Raw genomic sequence first — 21,570 nt, forward strand, 5'->3', positions numbered from 1 at the left:
AGGATCAAACTTGCGCTCCAAATCTCTTAAACCTAAAAATGAAATAAAATCTAAATGATCTTTTGAAGTTACAGTTGGACGATTGATTTAAGGTACCTAAAAATAAATAAAGGTGAGATAAAAACGAAATCTATCTGTTAGAAACATTTGAACAAATGTTAGTGTCAGAGAAAATCGCAACTGTAAACTAGAGTCAAACAGCATCTATTTATGACACTTGGATAAACAGTTCCTTGTTTTACATATAAAGCTTCGATCCTTTCAGACGGGTTTTGTTGTTTTTGACCGTGCTACTACATTAGACATGTCAGTAGAAGTTACTCTTACACACGTAGCCTGTTCATCTCCTTTGCTGGACATTGTTGATTTCCAAATTCATCTATAAACCACCAATTAAATACTGAATATTTTAGACAGTATCACATTGAAAAATGAACATACATCCGTAAAGGCAGATAACAAGTAACATTGACTGGTTCAGGATGTAAGATCTACTGGAGAGGGCACCCATTTCTCACAAGCATATTAGCACCCCATACAGTCTGTAGAGGAGATCATAGTTAATGATGCAGCACATGACCTCCGATACTACATCAATGCACGCGAACATTGAATATCCGTCGCCTTCCTGGTACGTTTGTCCCTTTGCGGTTCCAAAGTTTCATTTTGGTTCCATGTGAACCCAAAGGTGACCGATGCGAAAGCACCAAAGCTGAATCCATTGCGCACACTGTATACAGTTGCTCTTGTCCACAGTTTTTGCACTTAAACTTTTCATTTCCTGCATGGCAATCCTTTAACATGCAGCAGGATTGTGTTTAAGCATGCTGTTTTTGGGAACAGACATCAGGATGATTGCACATATAACGGTAAACACCAAATCCAAGGAACAGAGAATGGATTTCCACTGCAGATTTCCATTTGTTTATACTGGACCCAACTGATCCCTGGAGTTGATGCTTTGGAAATTAAATAATAATAATAGCGATGAAAAGTCTGGACCACTGGGAGAATTTCATGAAAACATGTCCCAGTCACACTTCACCCCAAATAATTTTTGTTTGTGTGCAATATAACAAATTATGAACTTTATTAAAACATTAGAGTAATAAGAATGTCGTTGGAAATGTGCGTATATACAATGTATATATGAAGAGTTCAGATGCAAAAGCCTCTAAATGCCATTTGAAATTTTCTTCTTTAATGATGATTTTTATCAAACTTGTATATTTAAGTTCAGTGATTTCACTGAAATGGCAATGATAATTACCTATTAATTGTTATTTAAGTGAAATTACTGAACTTAAATTTACAAGTTTGATAAAAATCATCATTAAAGAAGAAAATTTCAAATGGCATTTAGAGGCTTTTGCATCTGAACTCTTCATATATTAAACGTATAATATATTTATATATTATAAGCAATAAGGTACTTATTCACAATATTATATTGGTATATGGTTCAATATATACATTTGGGCCTAAAACTAACTTTTTGACGCACCTGCTAATGGCCGTGAAAATCCACAATTATCTTTTCCAATTTTGATACTACAGCTAAAATACTAGCCTAACTAATATTTTTCTCTGGTCATGAAACAGTTATGACACCAAATTTTAGATACTAGTGAAAATCCACAATTCTCTTTTCCAATTTTGATACTACAGCTAAAATTCTAGCCTAACTAATAGGCTATACATGTAAATATAGTCTGCATAGTCTTCACTGTATAAATTAAACATATATTGAAGTTACAGAAGTTATTCAGTCAAGAGCAGTGAGTGACTTTTCTACTTTTACTCTTGTCCTTTGTGGTTGGATGGACATAAAAAAGACAGCAGCAGGAATATTAGGCTGCTGTCACTTTAAGACCGAATGCACGGATCCAATATACTGTTCCACATGCGTTTTATTTCTTTATAACTTGTGTTTTATATCTGTTTAAGTTCACCTAAGCCATAACTGACTATGTTTACTACGATACTTAAGGAGACAGGCATTTTTGACATAATTTGGTGCGAGGTTGTCCATTAAAGTGCAAGATGACGTGAAAGAGAGCTCAATTAAGTATTCACGCACTGTCTGAGACATTTTTCAGATGTTTAAATTTCCCATACAGCGCGCAAGTACCGAATTGAGTTCCCTTTCGCATCTTCTTGCGCTTGAATATTTAACTAGACAAGGCTTATACTTACGTGATGATGCAGCGCTGGCTGGTTCGCGTTCGCACAACATTGCATTATTAGAATCCATAAAAATGTTTTCGGCCAACTGACGATTGATCACGATTGATCATTTCAGATAGTCTCCTACGCAGATTTTTACTTTTATTTGGCGCTTGCCGAGTTAATTTTAGGCCCTGTACACACATATACAGTATATATGTGTGTGTTTGTGTGTATTTTTTTTTTTCAGTATTTTCTGATGGATAGAAATTTCAAAAGAATTTATTTGAAATAAAAAATCTTATGTCATGCTACAAATGTCTGTACTGTCACTTGATCAATTTAATGCAAACTTGCTGAATAAATGTATTAATTTCTTTAAAAAAAAAAAAAATTATAATTGCACTGACCCCAAACATTTGACAATAGTTTTTTTTCTCTTGATTTGGGGGTGAGATATGACCTGGACATTTCTGAGATTTGAACTGCTTCTTGTGGTGAATGAATGACCACTGGTGGACAACAGTGTAGTTAGAGTGTTAAAGAAGAATAAAGCATCAATGCACACACTGTACAACTAGAGGTGTTTTGACCAGCTCATAATCATCTGTCGAACATGTCATTAATGCATCTTACCTCGGCTCTCTCAAAGTCTGAAAACTACATTCTGACCCCAAGCACTTCAAGGAAACCCTTCTTAAAGGGGTCATCGGATGCAAAATTCACTTTTATATGGTGTTTGCATATAAATGTCTTAGCAGTGTGTGGACACAACCACCATACGATAAAAAATATACATCCTCAAAATGTCTAAACACTCCATTTGGATTTTCTGAGCATTATGATGTCATATTGCTCATGCTCCGCCCACGACCACTGACGGACTGTCCCGTATTAGCATATTTGTGCCCTCAGCCATTAGTCCACAAGACAGGTTGCCAAGGCAGCACTTTACATGTTGTGTCGTCAACACATGCCCCACGGAAGAGAGGGGTGGGGTGAGCAGTTGCTCATTATCATTTAAAGAGACATGCACCGATACGGGTCGCTGTGAACAGAGCCGTTTTGAGGAGGTAAAAAGGGTGTTGTTGGAATTTTAACCAAAGTATGTTACAAACTTTACCCTAAAGAATCATACCAACTTGTGGAACATGGGCATTCGATGACCCCTTTAAGTCCTCAATAAAGTTCTTTAAGTTGCTATTGCTACAAAGAGAAATGGCTTCCCACTATCCATTTTTCAGCTGTTCCTTCTTGAAATCAGTGAGCACAAGATTTCATCAAAATCCAGTGTGATTCTCTATGAGACAGGGGTGGCGGAAATATCACAAGAAACGTTAGCCTGAAATTGGTAAAAGACGAAGCTACTATTAATCCTACAAAAACAACTAAGATAAACGATGGTAGTTTAGTGCAGATTGTCTCTTAAGATCAACCTGACTGTTCAAGGACATTTGGAGAGTGCTGGTGTCATCAAAAGATACCTCAAAACCTCCAGATGTTTCTTGTCCTTTGCGTTTTCCCATCATTTTTATGTATAAATACACTAATGTGTGCTACACTCAAAATTCACTTTGAGATCTGAGCTAATTCTGCCAATGACACATCCGCCAATGTCTGTTTCACCTCATTATTCATCTTCTCTGCCATCCTCTCGTGATGTGTCGGCAGCGCATTCATTTCCTGTCTTTTCTGTCTTTGTGTTTGAAGGCAGAGAAGAAAGACTTGTGGAGAGTGGGAGAAAAGCTTTGAAGAGGAGCAGTCCTGGGACATGGATGTCTTCTGGGGAAAGCAGAGGAGGGGGTTGACTGAAGGGAGAAAGGGCAAGCGAGTGAAGGAGGCGAAGGTTCCTCATTTCTGGGCAAGGTAGGCTCCTATGGTCAAGCCAACGGCCCCGAGAGCGGCTAGACCGAAGACCGTTACTATTGACGACCACGAGCTGCGAAACACTGATTCCCTCTGCCTGCTGTAGAGCTCCACAAATGCCTCCTGGTGAGAGAGAGAGAGAGAGAGAGAGAAATATATTTCATTAAAACATAGCATTTTATTGAACATATAATTCATGGTGCTTGCTAATGCATCACTATTAGCATTTCTTTTATAGAAAATGTAACAGTCTTTTAAAAATCACATTTGATTTACCCTAGTTCTTCCAATGGACTTTTACTTATTAAAAAAGGTTCCCTTCATCTCAGTGGAATAAGATTTTGTGACTTTTCGTACATTCTCTATCTATACACAGACAAAGAATATGGGCTTGATTCGGTTGTTCTGAAGGTATGTAAAAAAAAAAATGTTTAGCCTACACTTCTGGTCTTCGGGGTCAATATGACCCCACATTGAAATGAATGGGAAATGGGAAAAAACTAAATATATATTCTTCGTTGTGTGAAAAAAAAAATCGGCATAAATCTGAAAATTTTTACACAGAATTGAACGCCTAATACTAAAGCAGAAATGCAATGTATCATAAAAAAAAATAACATTTCATATGCAAGCTAATGGTGTAGTTGAGGAATTGTGTGGTATATGGATACAAAAGTACTTTATAGCTCCAAAAACACAGCATTAATGAATAGATGAGAAGTAAACAAAAAAAATGATATATTATTTCTATGACTAATAATGTATATTTTTTGTACAATTACTCAATCAATTGTTGGGGTCGTATAGACCCCGAAGCCCAGAAGTGTAAACAGGAAACGAAGACCATTTGACGGTTAAATATCAAACTAAAACCGCCAACATTTAGTCTAACATTTTCACACAATTACAAGTATCATGATTACAAGACAGCAAATAACAATAGTCAAATCTTTAGTATATGACCATAAAGTGAGATAAGTATGAAGTGCCAGCATTCCTTTCAAATGTTGCAACATTCTCTAGCTTGACAAGAGTTTATGCCTGTTTAAAGTATTGCACCTTCTGCCCCCTAGTGGTAAGAATGCAGTCTACACAGTCCACAGGGATGGAGATATAAACATACTCAATTCAAGAGCACTAGGTGAATGATTAGAGCCTTTTAGAGTCTACATATGCAGTCCAACCCATTCTGCCTTACAATACATGTCAAATATAATCTCATACTGTCACTACACCTCATAAATCTGTCCAATATTTAGGACACATCAGTGATTTCCTCACATATGTTAGTCTGTTGTCTCAGAATGTGTCTTTAAACACAGAGCAGAGAGGATGTCCGCTAATATGACGACTGTGGGCAACCAGGGCGGACAGAGGAAGAGACATCCCGAACCAGAATCTTTGTGCTTAACAGGATGTCAATGCAGCTGAACTGGGGGAGAGGACAAAACTCAGCGTGTTGGAGACTATTACTACATACCTCATATCTAGTGTAATTATTGTAAAAGCAGTAGACAAAGTATCATTACTATGGGTTTTATATACATTTATCAGGTTTTGTCACAACGGAATATTAGAAAATGTTTTCATAAATAGTTTGTCGTGTAAACGTAGTTCTGGACAGATCTGATACTTTCATTAGTGTGTTTTTTTTTTTTTGGATCTGGAGAGTCCTTGCTGTTATTAAATCTCCTAGTATGAAATTCAGAACCAGATCATTCTGTTAAGCATCTGCTTTTGTGTTTCATGGAAAAAAAAGGTTCATTTTGGGGTGAACTGTCCCTTTAAATTGATGTACAGGAAGTATTTCCTTTAATTCAGTCCAAAACACCAGACAACTATTTCCTCTCATCCTCCCTTCCATGTAGTCTGTGAGAGACACAGCACAGCTGAGAATAAAACTCTGACTTCCTTACATTTAAACTGCTCAATCAAGCCTCTCGGATGGATAACATTTGTGAATCTCTATTAAGGGTTAGTTCACCCCAAAATGAAAATTCTGTCAGTAATTACTCACCCTCATGTTGTTCAACCCCGTAAGACTTTCGTTCATCTTCGGAACACAAATGACTCACTACTTATTAAACGAATGAAATGACTCGAACTGATGTCACGAACGCTCATCACAGAACAGAGCAAGGTGAGCATTTGTGCTTATAAAACTTAGCTAGATTTTTTTTTTGTGAACAATTTTTTATTTTATTTTATTTTATTTTATTTTTTTATTTCACACAAAAAAAAATAAAACTTAGCTAGATAAGACCCTTATTCATCGCCTGGTGTCGTTTAAAGCCGTTTGAAGCTGTCATTTAGACCTTGGACCGTTTGGTGCCCATTGAAGTCCATTATATGGAGAAAAATCCTATAATGTTCATCAAAAACCTTAATTTCTTTTCGACTGAAGAATGAAAGACATGGATATCTTGGATGACATAGGGGTGAGTAAATTATCAGCAAAAGTTTTTTAAAAAGTGAACTACTTCTTTAAGGGATCAAAACTGGCCAGCCCAAAAGTTACTAAAAATTTCGGTAAAATAGTCAGAGTGATTACAGTGGCTCAATCAAGCGATGAAAATACTTTTTGTGCGCAAAAAAAATAAAATAAAAGAATAATATTATTTTTATTTAATATTTATTATTCATTTCCTTCTCTGTTGGCCTCGAGATTTCACGTAGTGAAGCTGCGCAAAGCTTCTAGGTTATACGTCACACACTGCGTATGACGTGCAACCCAGAACCGTTGCGCGGTTCCACTACGTGAAATCTCGAGGCCAAAAGAGCAGGAAATGAATAGTTGTATAAAGTCGTTATTTATTTATTTTTTGCACACAAAAAGCATTCTCGTCACTTGATAAACTTAAGATTGAGCCACTGTAGTCACTCTGACTATTTTAACGATTTCTTTAAAGAGTAACTAAACCTAAACCAACTTTTTTTAGTTAATGATCTGTAAGAATGGATCTTTATTAATACCGGTCATTGATTCAAGTAACTTTTTTGACATTTGTGTATAAAGTGTTTAATTTCTACAATGGTGTAAAAACATCTTAGTGCTGCCCTCTTCAGGTTGAACGGTGGCTACTGCAGTTGAATTTTCCTATTGGATGTTAGCGGTTCTTCGTGACGTATGCACGTTTCTTGGTACGAGCTATGCCCTTGGCAGCATCAAAACCAGCTTGTTTCATGAAAACCACTGTAGCGAGTCAGGAGTTGGAATTGCGAGTATTGAAAACGATCAGGATAGAGTGTTTTAGCATTTTGTCCCCTCTATCTCCGCTGGGGTCTGCCCACTTTTTCAGCATTTTCAAATATTGGCAGTGGGTGGAGTCAGGCTCTGACCAGGGGTTTAGTTACCCTTTAATAACTTTTGGGTCAGCCAGTTTTGATCCCTTTAGAAGCCTATGAAATGAAGGAGTGATCCAGCTCTCAGATTTAATCAAAAATATCTTAGTTTGTGTTCCAAAGATGAACGAATGTCTTATGTGGTTGTAACAAAATGAGGGCGAGTAAATACTAACAGAATTTTCATTTTGGGGTGAACTAACCCTTTAACCTCTGGGTGTTTTCTATGTGAGCCAAAACCATAAGGGAAAATCATCATCTCATCAAGTTCTTATTTAACAGGCATGTTTTTGTGTTGTACTCCCTCGTCCCTCCGTGTACTCCCCTGATGAGACCAAGGCACATTTCAGGTATTAATTAGTAAACACAGCATGCCACCCTCCGCGCAAACAGTGTTTTATGAGAGTTTTTTTTAAAGCTGCCCTTGTTAAACTTCACACTGAAAACAATATGAAGGGAGTCACTGCAGCGACATTGAGTCTGCCTTTGCGTAAAAACCTTTTTATATGTTCGCCCACACATGCATTCCAGTCCAAAACCACCTATTGTACGATATGCCCACAATCGATGGAAAGTCCCTCTGAGAGAACAGCAGGAAACGTTAAAGAGAAGATATTTTCCAAAGGTTGCCCAAATGATGGAGACAGTTCAATGTTAAGAGGCTACAAAATCCTGGAGGCTTGATTTCATATGACAACAGATTTCTAGAAGTGCTCGGGGTCACATGAGTGAAAATACAAGCAGGAGTTATGGAAGACACTTCATTGATCCGCATAGAAACCTAAAGGCATCACAAATCTAAAGAAAAAGCTTGACATGGATAGAATTTCCATATCATATCAGTATTTATTATTGTTAAATAAAAACTGTAGTTAAAAAATAATAATAATAATAATTTTCAGCAATTGAAATAAAGCAGAAATAAAATTTAAATATAAGATGAAAACCTTTAAATATGAAATGTTTGAAATGTAACTGAAATTGAATAAAAATAAATTATGTAGCGATTTGACAGCACCAATATATATATATATATATATATATATATATATATGTGTGTGTGTGTGTGTGTGTGTGTGTGTGTGTGTGTGTGTGTGTGTGTGTGTGTGTGTGTGTATTTGTGAAATGTTTAAAATGTAACTGAAATTGAATAAAAATAAAATTGAAAATGGAATATCTGCCTTAAGTTTTAAAATATTTTTCCTGGCTCATTCACGCAAAAGACACTCTTGCCAAATTAAACATGATCAGGTCATGTACAGTACAAACGAAGGGAGGTCATGTGACAGCACATGATGTTCTATTTCGCTGTCTGTTTTTGAAATATAGTAGGGAGTATACAGTTTTGAGCATTTTATATTCAGAAAGTAATATGCTCGTATACATATAACAATCTATGCGTTACCGCAGAACAGAGCATTTGTAATTGATTTTGAGAGCTTTCTTGACTCCATGAGTGTGTTGGAAATCACGAGATCTGAGGATGATGAGAGAAAGTCAGGTGGGCATCATGGGACAAGAGCACAGGAACAAATGTCACACTTTCATCATTCACTCAGTCAGGCCTTAAAACACTCACACACATCACATGTGACTTCATTTCTGGAGAGTAGCGTATATTTTCCATTACCCTCATGTTGATAGATAAATACACTTCCAGAAACTGATGGCGGTCACGAGATATTCCAACGACACTTTGGAATTTTTGCAACACTTTCACTCAGTCATTTAAAAAAAGGTGCAGTGTACTTCACAAGCATTTATTTAATGCTTTATACATGAGTGTTATCAATTCAAGGTTGTTACAGTATGACCCAAGTAATATCCCAGTAATTTACCTGAATTTGCATCTGGACACTCTTGCTAAATTAAACACGATCAGGTCTCATGTACAAATGAAGGGAGGTCATGTGAAAGCACATGATGTTCTATTTTGCTTTCTATTTTTGAGAGCAGTGTACAGAATTGCCAACGCATTTTTACTCAGAAAGTAATATAAATGTGAATGCTGCTATCTGAACCTTGGTGCGCACCAAAAAAGTGGACCAAGACCCCCAAAAAGACGGGTCTCTGTCCGCTTTCAAACCAACTCTGGTGCGGTTTAACTGAAATATGAATGTAACCTGGACCAAAGACATCTAAATGAACCAAAGAGAGGACATGATGTCACAAGATGCGACCCTAAAGAGGACAAAATGTTCAAGCATAACTAGACCTTCCAGAAAGTGGTTTTAAAAGTCAATATTGTTTATGCTACATTTACATTTTATATTTCGCATTTCACGTAGGGCAGTCAAGTTCTTCAACATGATGGAACAGAAAAGCCCAATGCACAAAAATCTCTTGCATTTCACTGTCGTAACATAGTCCAAAAATGAAAAATGCTCAGACTACACAATATTTTTGTCTTTTATGATAGTCACTGTGTCAGATTATGCGATTTTGTCTCTTAAATTCTTGTAGTGTCGTCTACAAAAAAACACGTCGGACTACACGTTGCTTCGCCACAAATTATTGCTTGCGTCTTTGATGATGTGTGATATCATCAAGAAGCTGGATCTAGTATCGACTGACAGTGTTGTGAGCGTAAATAAACAATGGCTACCAAAGCGTTGCGTTTTGCACTCGATGTCTTGTCGACAGAAAAGCCCCCAAAAGAAAGAAAACCTAAGAGAATATGAAGAGGACGGTAAGGAATGAGATGTGACGGAACCTGCCGTGGAAGACTGGATAATTTTTTCTTTCGATCAATTTGATGCCAGACTGTACGTCAAACAGATTGTGCCAAAATCGGGCTAAAATCATGTAGTCTCAACAGGCATACGGGATTTGCTCATCTTTTTAAACGCAAATGATTCCTAAAAAAACTTCGACACTTCAAAAATCCATACATTTCTCATAAAGTAAATCCATGTGAATGGAGCTGGTCAAACAATGAGATCTCTGTATGCGTGTTGATCAATTTTCATACTGTATGTGAATAAAAGGCTTATTAAAATCCATTAATGATTGTATAAAACTTGGATTAAATGACTTGATTCACATGGATTGCATTTACCATCTCTTTATATACTTTTTGAAGTGTAATAAGTTTTGGTGTAATGTATTATAATCTATAGAGGGACATAAAATCCTCAGGTTTCATTAAAAATATCCGATATTTGGGTGAACCATTACGATTTTTCCACACAGAAATGACTGCAATAGCTCATCAACTTGTTAATTAGAAGGTCATATCATATAAATCAGGCATATAGTGTGTCAAATTATCTGATATCATCAATGTCCATTTTATATTCAACCCAGGTCTCCCTCGGAAAAGAGACTCAGTCTCAAGGGACTTCCTGGTTAAATAAAAATAAAATAAAAAACTGAAAGGCTGTTATTTAAGATGATGATTATAGTCCTGATGATCAATTGTTATGAACAGAAAATGCACTTGCTTGTTTTACGTAAAAAAACAAAAAGTGCAGTAACAAATTGGGGTCATTTTCATCATCTTTTCTTTATAATTGATTTAGGGATGTCCTCTACATGTTTTATAGGTCATCGAAGTAAAGGGGTAAATGAATTATTCTTCGTTATCCCATTTTGAAGCTGCTCGTCCCCATCTCGTGATGTGATGGCTGGTATTCACTGGAGTGAAGGAGTAATGCTTTCATCAGCAGAAGTGGTTCTTAAGGTCAGTAGGACTGCACAGAGGCTTAAGACTCCCTCTCCACACTCTTCTTTCAGTGCTTGCCATGTGAAATTAGGAACATTTAGTGGAAATCTTCAGCCATGTAAAACCCAGACTAATGAAAACTCCCTGAAGGCTCCCACAGGAGAGTGATGGGGGAGTCATTGTCCTCATGTCGCAGTTCCGCGGCTACAAAGACTTGCGTTTTATTTTTCTCATGAACGGAGAACCAGGGGATGTGAGGCCGTTTCCCTAGAAACAAAATCTTCGTTGTCCTCGCGTCAAAAATGTTTTCCAAAAAACAATATAATTCTAGTATTTATCAAATTACAGCAACTGTAATTGCAAATTACATGTATAGTGTCACTATTCTAACAACAGTAAGTGATCATTTAAAACGCATTAAAACCGACAGAGTGCAGCCTTTCTTTGATAACATATGCTGAAATGATTTGCCATTTACATCTGCCCAAATTAGCTGAGAAAAAAAAAAATACACCCTATATGGTATATTTCAGATACTGTACTTTAAATCAGAGAGCCGAAAAATGGACACAATCCAGCTTTTTAATAATAATATCATTGTGTCTAGACCATTTCTTTATTCTTATAGAGAGCAATATGAAATAAAGTGCAGTATTATAGATAGTTAATCATTAATAACTCCTGAACTCTGTTTGACCCTCTGAGAACGGGGCAGGTTTTTACATGAGTTCGGAGATATTATCGAGAGTTTGGGATGGTACATATAAAGAACCCACAGCCAAATAATCTGTCTAATCCTGCAGATATATGGCCATGAATCGGTGGAGATCTAAAGCAGGACTACACAACAATCTTTGAACTCAACCAATGGTTTTTAAAATAAATAATGTAAATAGACTCAACAGTGCACGCCTCTAGACATAACACAGTTGACAAAGCAGGTGGTGATAAGGTGTGCCCTGATCCTAAATCATCTTTACATGTTAAGGCAATGTACTTTTCAGCTTACACAGGCAAGGCACAAAGAAGCGACAAGCGATATATCGCATATTTTGTGATTTCATGCTAATCTGGGTTTTGTCCTGCATCGTGGAGCATGAAAGAAAAAAGCTTGAGAGGGAAGTGTCCGGACCAAACAACATGGCAAACATGTCGAAATCCCAGCAGAAGAAATGATTGCTTCAGAGGTTCCCATCAAACAAACAGTAGGCTCCAATGGACAGGTAATATCGCAATATTCTTTACCCTGTATCTCAGCATCATCCACTGTATGACAGTAACAGTGGCTCCTTCGGATTGGAAAGATGTTCAAGTCATCATGAAATGGAAATTCAGCAATCATTTTTTTCAGATTAGTTTCAATTCAGTCAATAACCAATTGATTGAACCAAGAATAAGGCACGCCCTGCATTTTTTTTCTTTTCGTTCGTTGAATGAACCAAATGACTCGGAAAAAGATTCGTTCATTTTGAAGAGAGAGAGAGTCACGAACGTGCATCGCAGTACAGAGCAAGGCGATCATTTGAGCTTATAAAACTTAAACTTTTGTTATTTATTTATTAAATGAGCGATCGTTTCGCTTGATAAGACCCTTATTCGTCGTCTGGAATCGTTTAAAGCCCTTTCAACAGTTTGTAGTTTGTACTGAAACGGTCTTTCGGACCTTGAACCGTTTGGTTCCCATTGAAGTCCATTATATGGAGAAAAATGCTGGAATGTTTTCATCAAAAACCTTAATTTCTTTTCGACTGAAGAAAGAAAGACATGGACATCTTGGATGACATGAGGGTGAGTAAATTATCAGCAAAAGTTTTTTTCAAAAGTGCACTACTCCCTTAAGTCATCTAAAGCAGTGGATCTCAACCTTTAGGCCCACAAATTGCCCACAACTAGAAACATGTATATTCAGTATAAACATGACCACATACAAAAAAAATATCTTGATTTTAAGTTGTTTTCACTCATTTTAATGCTTGTTTTGCCCCCTTGGAAGTTTGTTTTCCCTCTGGTAGAGAACCACTGTCTCTCCAATTATTGATATCTTTGGTCCATTTTCCTGAAAGAGAATTCCAAAACATAAATGTGTATACGTCAACTTGCATGATAAGTTAGTTAATTGTGTCACCTTGTTGTAATATACTAGCATTTGGATAATCTCAAAGCGAACACACATGGACAAAAACCCAGAAATGCAACCCTGATTTCATGAAAATACCCTGCAAATCTTGAAACCTCCCACCGTGAAGCCTATTTGTGTCAAGTTGTTCTACATGGCAAATTTTAATTGCTGCTTCTTAATTGTCAAATATGCCCTAATTGGCCACGTCTATTGCTTTGGGCGGTGTTTCTCTTTCAGTGAGGATAGAAAAATGAATTTTCTAATTTGAAGCTTGTCACATCGCGCCTGGTTAGGACACAGTGTTGGGCAGAGATAGAGAAACAGCAAACTTTCTTCACACAATAAGGTCAGCAAGCCTCAGTCTCAGGGGTGTTTGTCCACTGACCTGGCTGAGTGGCAAACTGATGACAGAGGACTTAAATTCTGCCTTCGCTACCAAGATAACCAGGCATGTCAGCAAACTGGTAGTGAAGGACGTTGGAAAAACTCAAAAGGTGGTGGTGGTGGGGCGTAGGGCTTGGAAGGCCGGGGGCTGTGTCTATTGATTCGACATGGCTAAAGAGAAAAAAAAAATGAGCGGCAGTGCTCCTGCCTTACAGTTAATTAAACATGACAAGCATAGCACAGTAATCGCAGCTGCCATATCACATGCACCTGCACACTCTTCTGCAGAACGGGGAGGTCTCAAAGAATAAACGAGATTGCATGTCCCATTTTAAATCAACCCAAAGCATTGGACTGTAGGATAGCACACAATATTATCCCGTGTCATCATATTTCATCTGTATGACGCTCTGTGCATCCTGCAAACATTGTCATTTCATTGTGTCTTGCTGTGGCTGGCAGGTTTCCAGAAAAACACTGTTAGTATTCATGGGAAAACACCTGAGGCACCTGAGAGCCGAGCTGACTTGGCATAAGAGATCGAGCCGCATACAGTCTCCTAAATTATTTGCAATCGGACCTGTTCCTCCACATAAATATTCAAATAAGTGTCAGTGCTAGTGTGTGCACAAACACAGAATATCTCATTGAGGCATTCATGCTTCACTGAGAAAAAAAAAAGTGATTTTTAATAGATTGTGGGAAAGCGTTTTGCCAGAAATTTTCACAATAGACATTTCTCATCCAAGCTGAATGTAAATCAAAGTTTGGGAACTGAGCATTGAGTGACGGTCTTTTTAATTTTGGATGGGAAGCCAGCAAGGAAGAAAAACAAAGGACAATAGACAATGGGAACCAGAGTGACTTTATAATTGAATATCACACCCTGCTTATTTTCCTCAGAACATCAATCCAATATGACCTTTGCTGAAGCAATGATCTAATTCTTGAGAAGGCTATTGTTTGAAAAAGATTCATTTAGATCAAACTTGATGAACCTCCTGAAGCAAGTAGGAGTTTTTAAGGGAATATTGCCATTGGTGCTGAGGTATCTTTTTCCACAAAGGGAACAAGTCGTGCTATATGAACAGAAAGCATGCTCTTAGCACTTAATGGGCAAATGTCTGTGTGACACTGCTTTTTTGACCATTTAACCAATATAGCAATATACTCTTCAAAGTAGAGCCCGACCGATAAAGGATTTTGAAGGCCGATACCGATACCAACATTTGTTGGTTTTAAAATCCGATATATCGGCCGATATTTTTTTTCAGAAACGCGCAACAAAAGATTAACAGATTTCCCTAACATTAGGTATTTGTAGTTATTTATGAGTTTTAACTAAAATAATATGATTTTAAAAAGAAACTTGTTTCTTTTATTGTCACAACAGAACAGAGGAACATCAAAATATATTAAAGTTCTGATAAAATAATAATTAGTCCCTACATTGCCTTATAAGCTACCTGCAACCTGGATCAGTAGGTTGCAGGATATGTGGCGCGTTATACACTAGTGTTGCCAACAGGGACGGTGTAGAGTGCTCTCTGGTGGACAAACTATACAACTCCAACACTCATGACATGGTTGAAGCGGTTTGTCCGTTTTTATTTTTAAAATATTCATTTATCGGCCATTATAATTTCCGATACCGATAGTTTGGAAAATGGCTAATTTCGGCCTGCCGATAAATCGGTCTGGCTCTACTTCAAACTGTTGCTCACTCTAATGTACCACACTCTAAATGCTGGGTTGTTTTAACCCAATTTTGGGTCAAATATGGGCAAACCCAGCCATTGAGTTACATTTTTAAGTTTTTAAGTACATTTTTAACCCAATGTTTGAATTTGTCCATATTTGACCCAAAATTGGGTTAAAACAACCCAGCATTTTTTAAGTGCATGTAAATGAAATTGCAACAAATTATCAATTGCCTTCTAACACGTTTCAAATTTAAATTGAACTACAATAATTTGCATGAACCAGACACAAGCTCGTCTAAGCCTCAGTAGCTCATCAATTGCCTGACAGCAACACAACTTTAAGGAATCAAGATGTGTAGGTACACTCTTAGAAAAAAAGGTTCTATATAGAACCTTAAAAGGTTCTATCAGCGCTACTTATTTGGAACCCCTACCTTTTTCTATACACTCTTAAAAAAAGGGCTCCTCTGAGTTCTATATAGAACCCTGGGGTTCCATACTTGGCCAATATAGCCTTTTACCAAAAAAAATGATTCTATATAGAACTATTTTGGAGTTCCATATATGAAGCGGGGGATGCAACCATTTCTTTAAGAGTGTATGTTATCAATTAACCAGGACTACAATCTAGATTCTGCTTTGATTTCAAGCATTCACTGAGACTCCTGCGTGCAATTTCTTCCGTACAGATCTATTATTGAGGTATAATGTATTTGAAATAAACCCACCCCGAATGGTACAGAAAAATAAGTAGTTGTTTATCCAATGCGACTTATAATTGTTATCTATGTCAGAGGTCGCACGCCTCTGGAGCAACTAGGGGTTATGCGTCTTGCTCAGGGACAAATTGGTGTCTCACTGTGGATTCGAACTCTCATACCGAAGGCATATGTCTTATCCACTCCGCCATCACCACCCCCAAAAATCATTGGGCCATCTCTGAACAGCAGAAAATCAGATAACAATAAAGCTACACACATCAAGCCATATCAATCCCACACCATGTTCATTGTCTGAAAAGTAACTGATATTTATATTTACACAACTTACATGCTTCATGAACATTTTGAATACTTGTAATAAAAACTTAGGAAATGCACAATTACAAAGGCAGACGTTGTGTGAAAAAAGCCGCTTGGCTCCACCTTGAATAGTGATGACGGAGGTCAATGCATTGTTAGTGGTGGTCTGTGTGTGGGTGTGCTGCCCTTTCCCTGAGGAGAATGGAAGAAAGCAGTCACCCCTATAAATACACAGGCCAGGCCTGGCAACTAATCTAATAAAAATGTCCTTATTGTATCTGCCAAGAGCCGGCAGTCCGAAAGGGCAGGCGTGGTGCATGTGGAGGGCGCAGATATTGGCAAAAGATCGCTGAGTCATCACCTGGTGGAAGGGCGTATGGAGTTGGATGACGATCTATCCTCTTTCTACAGGCACTAAGCAATAATCAAGCTAATTAGTGTTGAGCCGACAATTCATAATGACAAAGGGATCCATCTTCATTCAATTAATCGAAGGCTGCAGACTTAAAGTGAAGTGAAATTACAGTGCCACCAAACAGAATTGCAAACATAAATGCAATCTTTTTCCCTAACAGTCACCCACCTACCTTTAGTCGCACCAACAGGCAGTCCTGCCCCAAAAACTATTGAGTATCTCCAGCTTAAAAACAACATATTAGTAATAAAGGCATCTTTTCATAGTTTCTTCATCGGCTCTCCCCCCTAATTTATTCATTGATTCTGTCTCTTGCTCATGTACAAATCCCTTTAATGTACGATCCAACGCTACTTGCTTTACAAATTTATAGATACTTAAAAAGGTATTGTTATAGAACTGGGAAGTTAATCCTTGAGGCCAGAGGAATAGCTTCTCTTGAAAATCTATAAAGGATAATAATTTAAGGAGGTTGATGAAGGTCGAATGATCAGGGTTGCTGGACAACAGATGGTTTGATCATGAATTAGTCCCTTTAAAGATTATCCTGACAATCAATCTATTTTAGACAATTGAAATATTAATGTTTAATTATAATTCTTATGATTGATTATTGATCTATTTTCGCTGACCTGGATGGAGAAGTGATCATAATTTGTTGTGCTCAGCTGTCCAAACAGGCCGTCGGTAACTTTTCCATCTTCGGGTAATTTTATCATTTGTAGGTGATTCCCCAATCATGTTTCATGATTATAAGGAATTATATTCCTAGTCTCTGAGCTAATAGGAATATCCTCAAGTTTCCCTATACATTTCACAAGGAGATCCAAATAGTAGCTAGTTTATTTCATAAATACAGACATGGCTTTACTAATAAGCTAATATGTACCTCTTCACAGTGTGCCTTTACTTTTGAACAGCAACATTCAGTGAGGGAGAGGAAGAATTCTTCACTTACACGCTTAAATGCTTCCAGAATTGACACTGAGATAACAACACATTAACCATGAGAAATATAACATACTCCTGCGGGGTCCTGAAGGACAAACAGGTTCAGTGGAGGAGTTTATTTACTGAAACCAAAGTACTAGGACTCTACATAATGACCACTTCAGGAACATTTGCAACATAAAATGATTGAGAGTGACCGCGAAAAATATTTAGAGCACACCAACTCGCGAAAAGTTGTACACTTTCGCATTGTGAAAACATGCCTTCGTTAATACCTCAGTTAATATGAGCTGCTGTTTCTTAGTAGCTTGTGAAATCAAATTTGGATTATTGGGGTCAGAAATTAACAGGGTTTAAGGCAAATATTCAACCAAACTTAATAAAGATTGTTCCAAAAATTCACAATATGCCTAGTATAAGTTGTTTTTCATGTGTACATGATATAATTAAGCAAAATAACATGAGCAAGAGTGTTGTTTTCCCCAAATTTTAATATGATATTGATTTCATACAACAGCTCAATAAACAAAAAGTTAATATTAAGTGACTTACACAGTCTTTTCTGTTTTTTCTCTATTTCACCAACAAAACTAGTTCCAAACAAAGCCACACACGAGCCACTGCACAAAAATAGCAATGTTTTTTCCATCGGTGATAAATGAATCTGCGTTTTAAATAAATCTGGTGAGTCAATGATTCAATGAATAATAATAAAGACAGTTGGTATGTTCGACACTGTGCAGACCGATCACTGTATGACAAAGTACAGTGAGCCTTCTGCTCCTCTGATCACTCTCGTGGTACTTTGATGTCATACATTAGTTGGTGTGCGAACTCCTAGTCACTTGTTTTGTTCCTGAATGAATCAGCTGTTTTGAACGAATCTGTATTGAATGAATGATTCAGTGACAATTATTTTAATAATTTAATATTTCTGTATTTAAAATGTATTATATTTCAAACATTAATATCATTACATTGTTAAAATGAACGTACATGCAATCATGTCTTAGCTGAGACGCATTAAAGTGTCAGTAAATATAATAAATGGCACTTCAGATGCAGCTTGTGCCACATCTGCAGTGCAAAGATTGATTTTGTTGATGCTGATTTCATTTCATTGGCAATACTTTGATAGCGTCTTATCATTCTAACGGAGTTCATTATTTTAATTTAAAAACAAAAAATGTATCAATTAAAATTGAAGAATTTAACATGAAAGTTGACATTATTTTTTATAAGGTTAGAAAAAAAGATGCCCTTTGCACGATAAAAGTGCCCCTGGAAATCATTTTAAGGGGCAAACATTGCTCAGTAATGGGAAAGTTAATTTCTTTGCTTTAAAGGATGATCAAAAGGTGCTACTAAATTTTTGACTGTGCTTCTAAAATGTTTTTAATTAGAAACACAAGTGCTCCAAAAAAAATGAGTACATTTATACACATTAATTATACATGTTAATCCTACTCTAACAAAATGACAAAGAAGAAAAGACCCGTTGTTTTCAAGGTGACCCTATTATGATCTCGGTCTACTCCTTTGAAATTGTAAACAGACTGCAAACAGATTGAAACAATATTTCGAATACGATGATTTCTGGGATTTTGGACATTCTCTATAGCTAAACTTAAAAAAATGTTGGGATTTGAAACTTAGCATGGCCTATATCACTTTCAGGATATTGACAGGGACAACGCTTTCACATACAGAGATTCAGAATGTTCCCATGAAAAATGCCCATGTTGTGTAACCGCACAGTGTTGCCGCTAACTTTTCCATGGTGATGCTAGCATTATACAGATGCCAAGCCAGTAACCAGGGAGATGTCTACTGCAAAGCCAAACGCCTGGTTGCCAGTACTATGATGGCTAGATGACAGCTTGTTGAAACATCTTGAGGTTTAAAGTCTAGTGAGGCGTGGTTTGTCAGGGAAATCGAAATACACAGACATAAAAGTTTCAGGATTTATTGGTTTTGGAGAGGAAGCTACTTATTGTTATAATCATGTGGACAGCACGTCTCTGCTTGCTTCCACTGTAGAAACATGAAGCCAAAATATCCCAGTAACACTCAGCCCTTGCCGATTCCATCATTCGGAGCCCGAATGTGCTCTGTAATGATCCTAAGTTGGAGCCACGGCATCAAGGCCCCGCACAAGCACAGCTGTCAATCATGATGTTACACCCCATTTTTATAGCATCAAATAACTAACTAAAACCAAACTTATTGTGAAAACAAACACTTGAACATACATCTGCATGATGAGAACTAGCTAAAATGACAGAAACCATCATTATTTGAAGTGTAATTGGGTTTGATTATGTCCCATTTGATTACGTGAAGGAGGACAGGGCTAAAGACATACAGTATACTGCAGCCAACCACCAGGGGGTGATCGAAATGCTTTGGCTTCACTTCTCAGGTCTTGTGTAGCACACTTGGTGATAATAAATAATCAGCACACATAATATGTTAGATTTTGAAGGTGCACTAAGTAACTAAGATTTTTACATTTCTTGGGAAATATTGAGTGGAACTTGTGCATGCAAAACTTATCGCATTGCCAAAGTGTTGCTGTTCGGTTGAGAAGGGTTTCTATAGGGTATTGCTAGATGGTTAGGCCCTCTACTAACCCAAGAGTTTTATATATTTCCATCTAAAAAGCAATATAATGCAACGTTATTACATTGCTCAACAAGATAGCATCAGCATTTGTCTGGTCCCTAGTTTCGTTCGTGACCAGCAGGTTTTTAGGGCCGGAGTTGAACCAATCTTTCCAGGAACTCCCTTTCCTGCAGTGAAAATGCATGGAATGGTAAGAGAACGGACACAGGCATGTCGGTGGAAAAGGTGATGCTGGAGTAGGCAGAGCTGGAGTACTAATGTTGTTGCTGACATGCAACATAACAATCTGAAGTTCTATAAAAAAATGATCTAATGACCCAATCAATTCCCAGTGAAAAAAACAAAACAAATACCGTCCTTCAAAAGCCGTTTCACGCAGATATACGTCAAGATAGGGAAGAAAAGACTATCAAAACTTTCATTTCATGTCGACGTTTAAAGCAAAGGTGTGATTTAATTATTTTGTGGTAAAATTACTTTGATTCATGGCACTCAAATGAGTCTTATTAAAAGACTCAATGTTCTCATCCATCATATTTGTGGTTTGAGTTTTTGATGTAAGAGAAGCCAAACAATACAGAGCATGAAGCCATAATGAATCCATCAAATTAAAAAAAAAATAATGAAACTCCCCCATGCTCCACAGAGCACACCCCATAATCTAGTCTCTCCTGGAGCTCAACCCACTAATAAACTCTTGATAGTTTTGGCAACAGATGTTCAAAAGTTAATGGCTAATGAAAAAAAATCTCAATCTCCACTTTTAAACCTTAAACAACATGGAATGAACCACAGATTGCGTCTGGGTAAAGCGGTGACTAAAGATATTAGATCACCAGTTAAACAGTTGTAAACAGTAATCTGCTTGAAGGAACTTGACCTCCCTTGACATCTTTGTAGCTCTACTACAATATGGTTCTGTTTGATCAAGTAGCCTACCAGGTATGAGCTTGAGAAAGTTTTTTACATACTGACAGTTTCATAAATTCATAGTAAACAGAATATTAACGTTAAAAGGGAAAGGGTTATTTTTTCCAATGTTAAAATGCTTAGACTGAAGCCAGTTTAATGTGCAGCGAAAACTACAGTATAAGTAAACCGTTCATCTATTAATCTAGCCCAACTTCCTGAAAAGTATAAACATTGACACTTTCAACATTGCCGAGTTAGTTCTAGCAATGATGTTGCGGTCAATCTTGTCAACATCTGGCTCAACCAATGCCATTTGAAACAGGACTGCTTGTTGGATGAAGCGACAGTAAATGTGTTGGGGAAAAGGGATTATTTTTGTAATTCCGTTTAGATGAATACCA

At 37.1% G+C, this 21,570-nt stretch overlaps 1 protein-coding gene across 1 annotated transcript in view; it reads right to left on the reverse strand.

The window, feature by feature from the left end:
- Positions 1–2,766: 2,766 nt before the first annotated feature.
- bcl2b (BCL2 apoptosis regulator b) overlaps positions 2,767–21,570 on the reverse strand; it is a 40,875-nt gene continuing 22,071 nt past the window's right edge. The window contains exon 2 of the mRNA XM_039676178.2: positions 2,767–4,155. Within this exon, the coding sequence (XP_039532112.1) occupies positions 4,018–4,155 (138 nt within the window). The 3' untranslated portion in view covers positions 2,767–4,017. The remainder of the gene's footprint in view (positions 4,156–21,570) is intronic.

The sequence above is a fragment of the Pimephales promelas genome, chromosome 5, assembly GCF_988280905.1.
Source record: "Pimephales promelas chromosome 5, fPimPro1.hap1.1, whole genome shotgun sequence".
In the NCBI taxonomy this organism is placed as follows: Eukaryota; Metazoa; Chordata; class Actinopteri; order Cypriniformes; family Leuciscidae; genus Pimephales; species Pimephales promelas.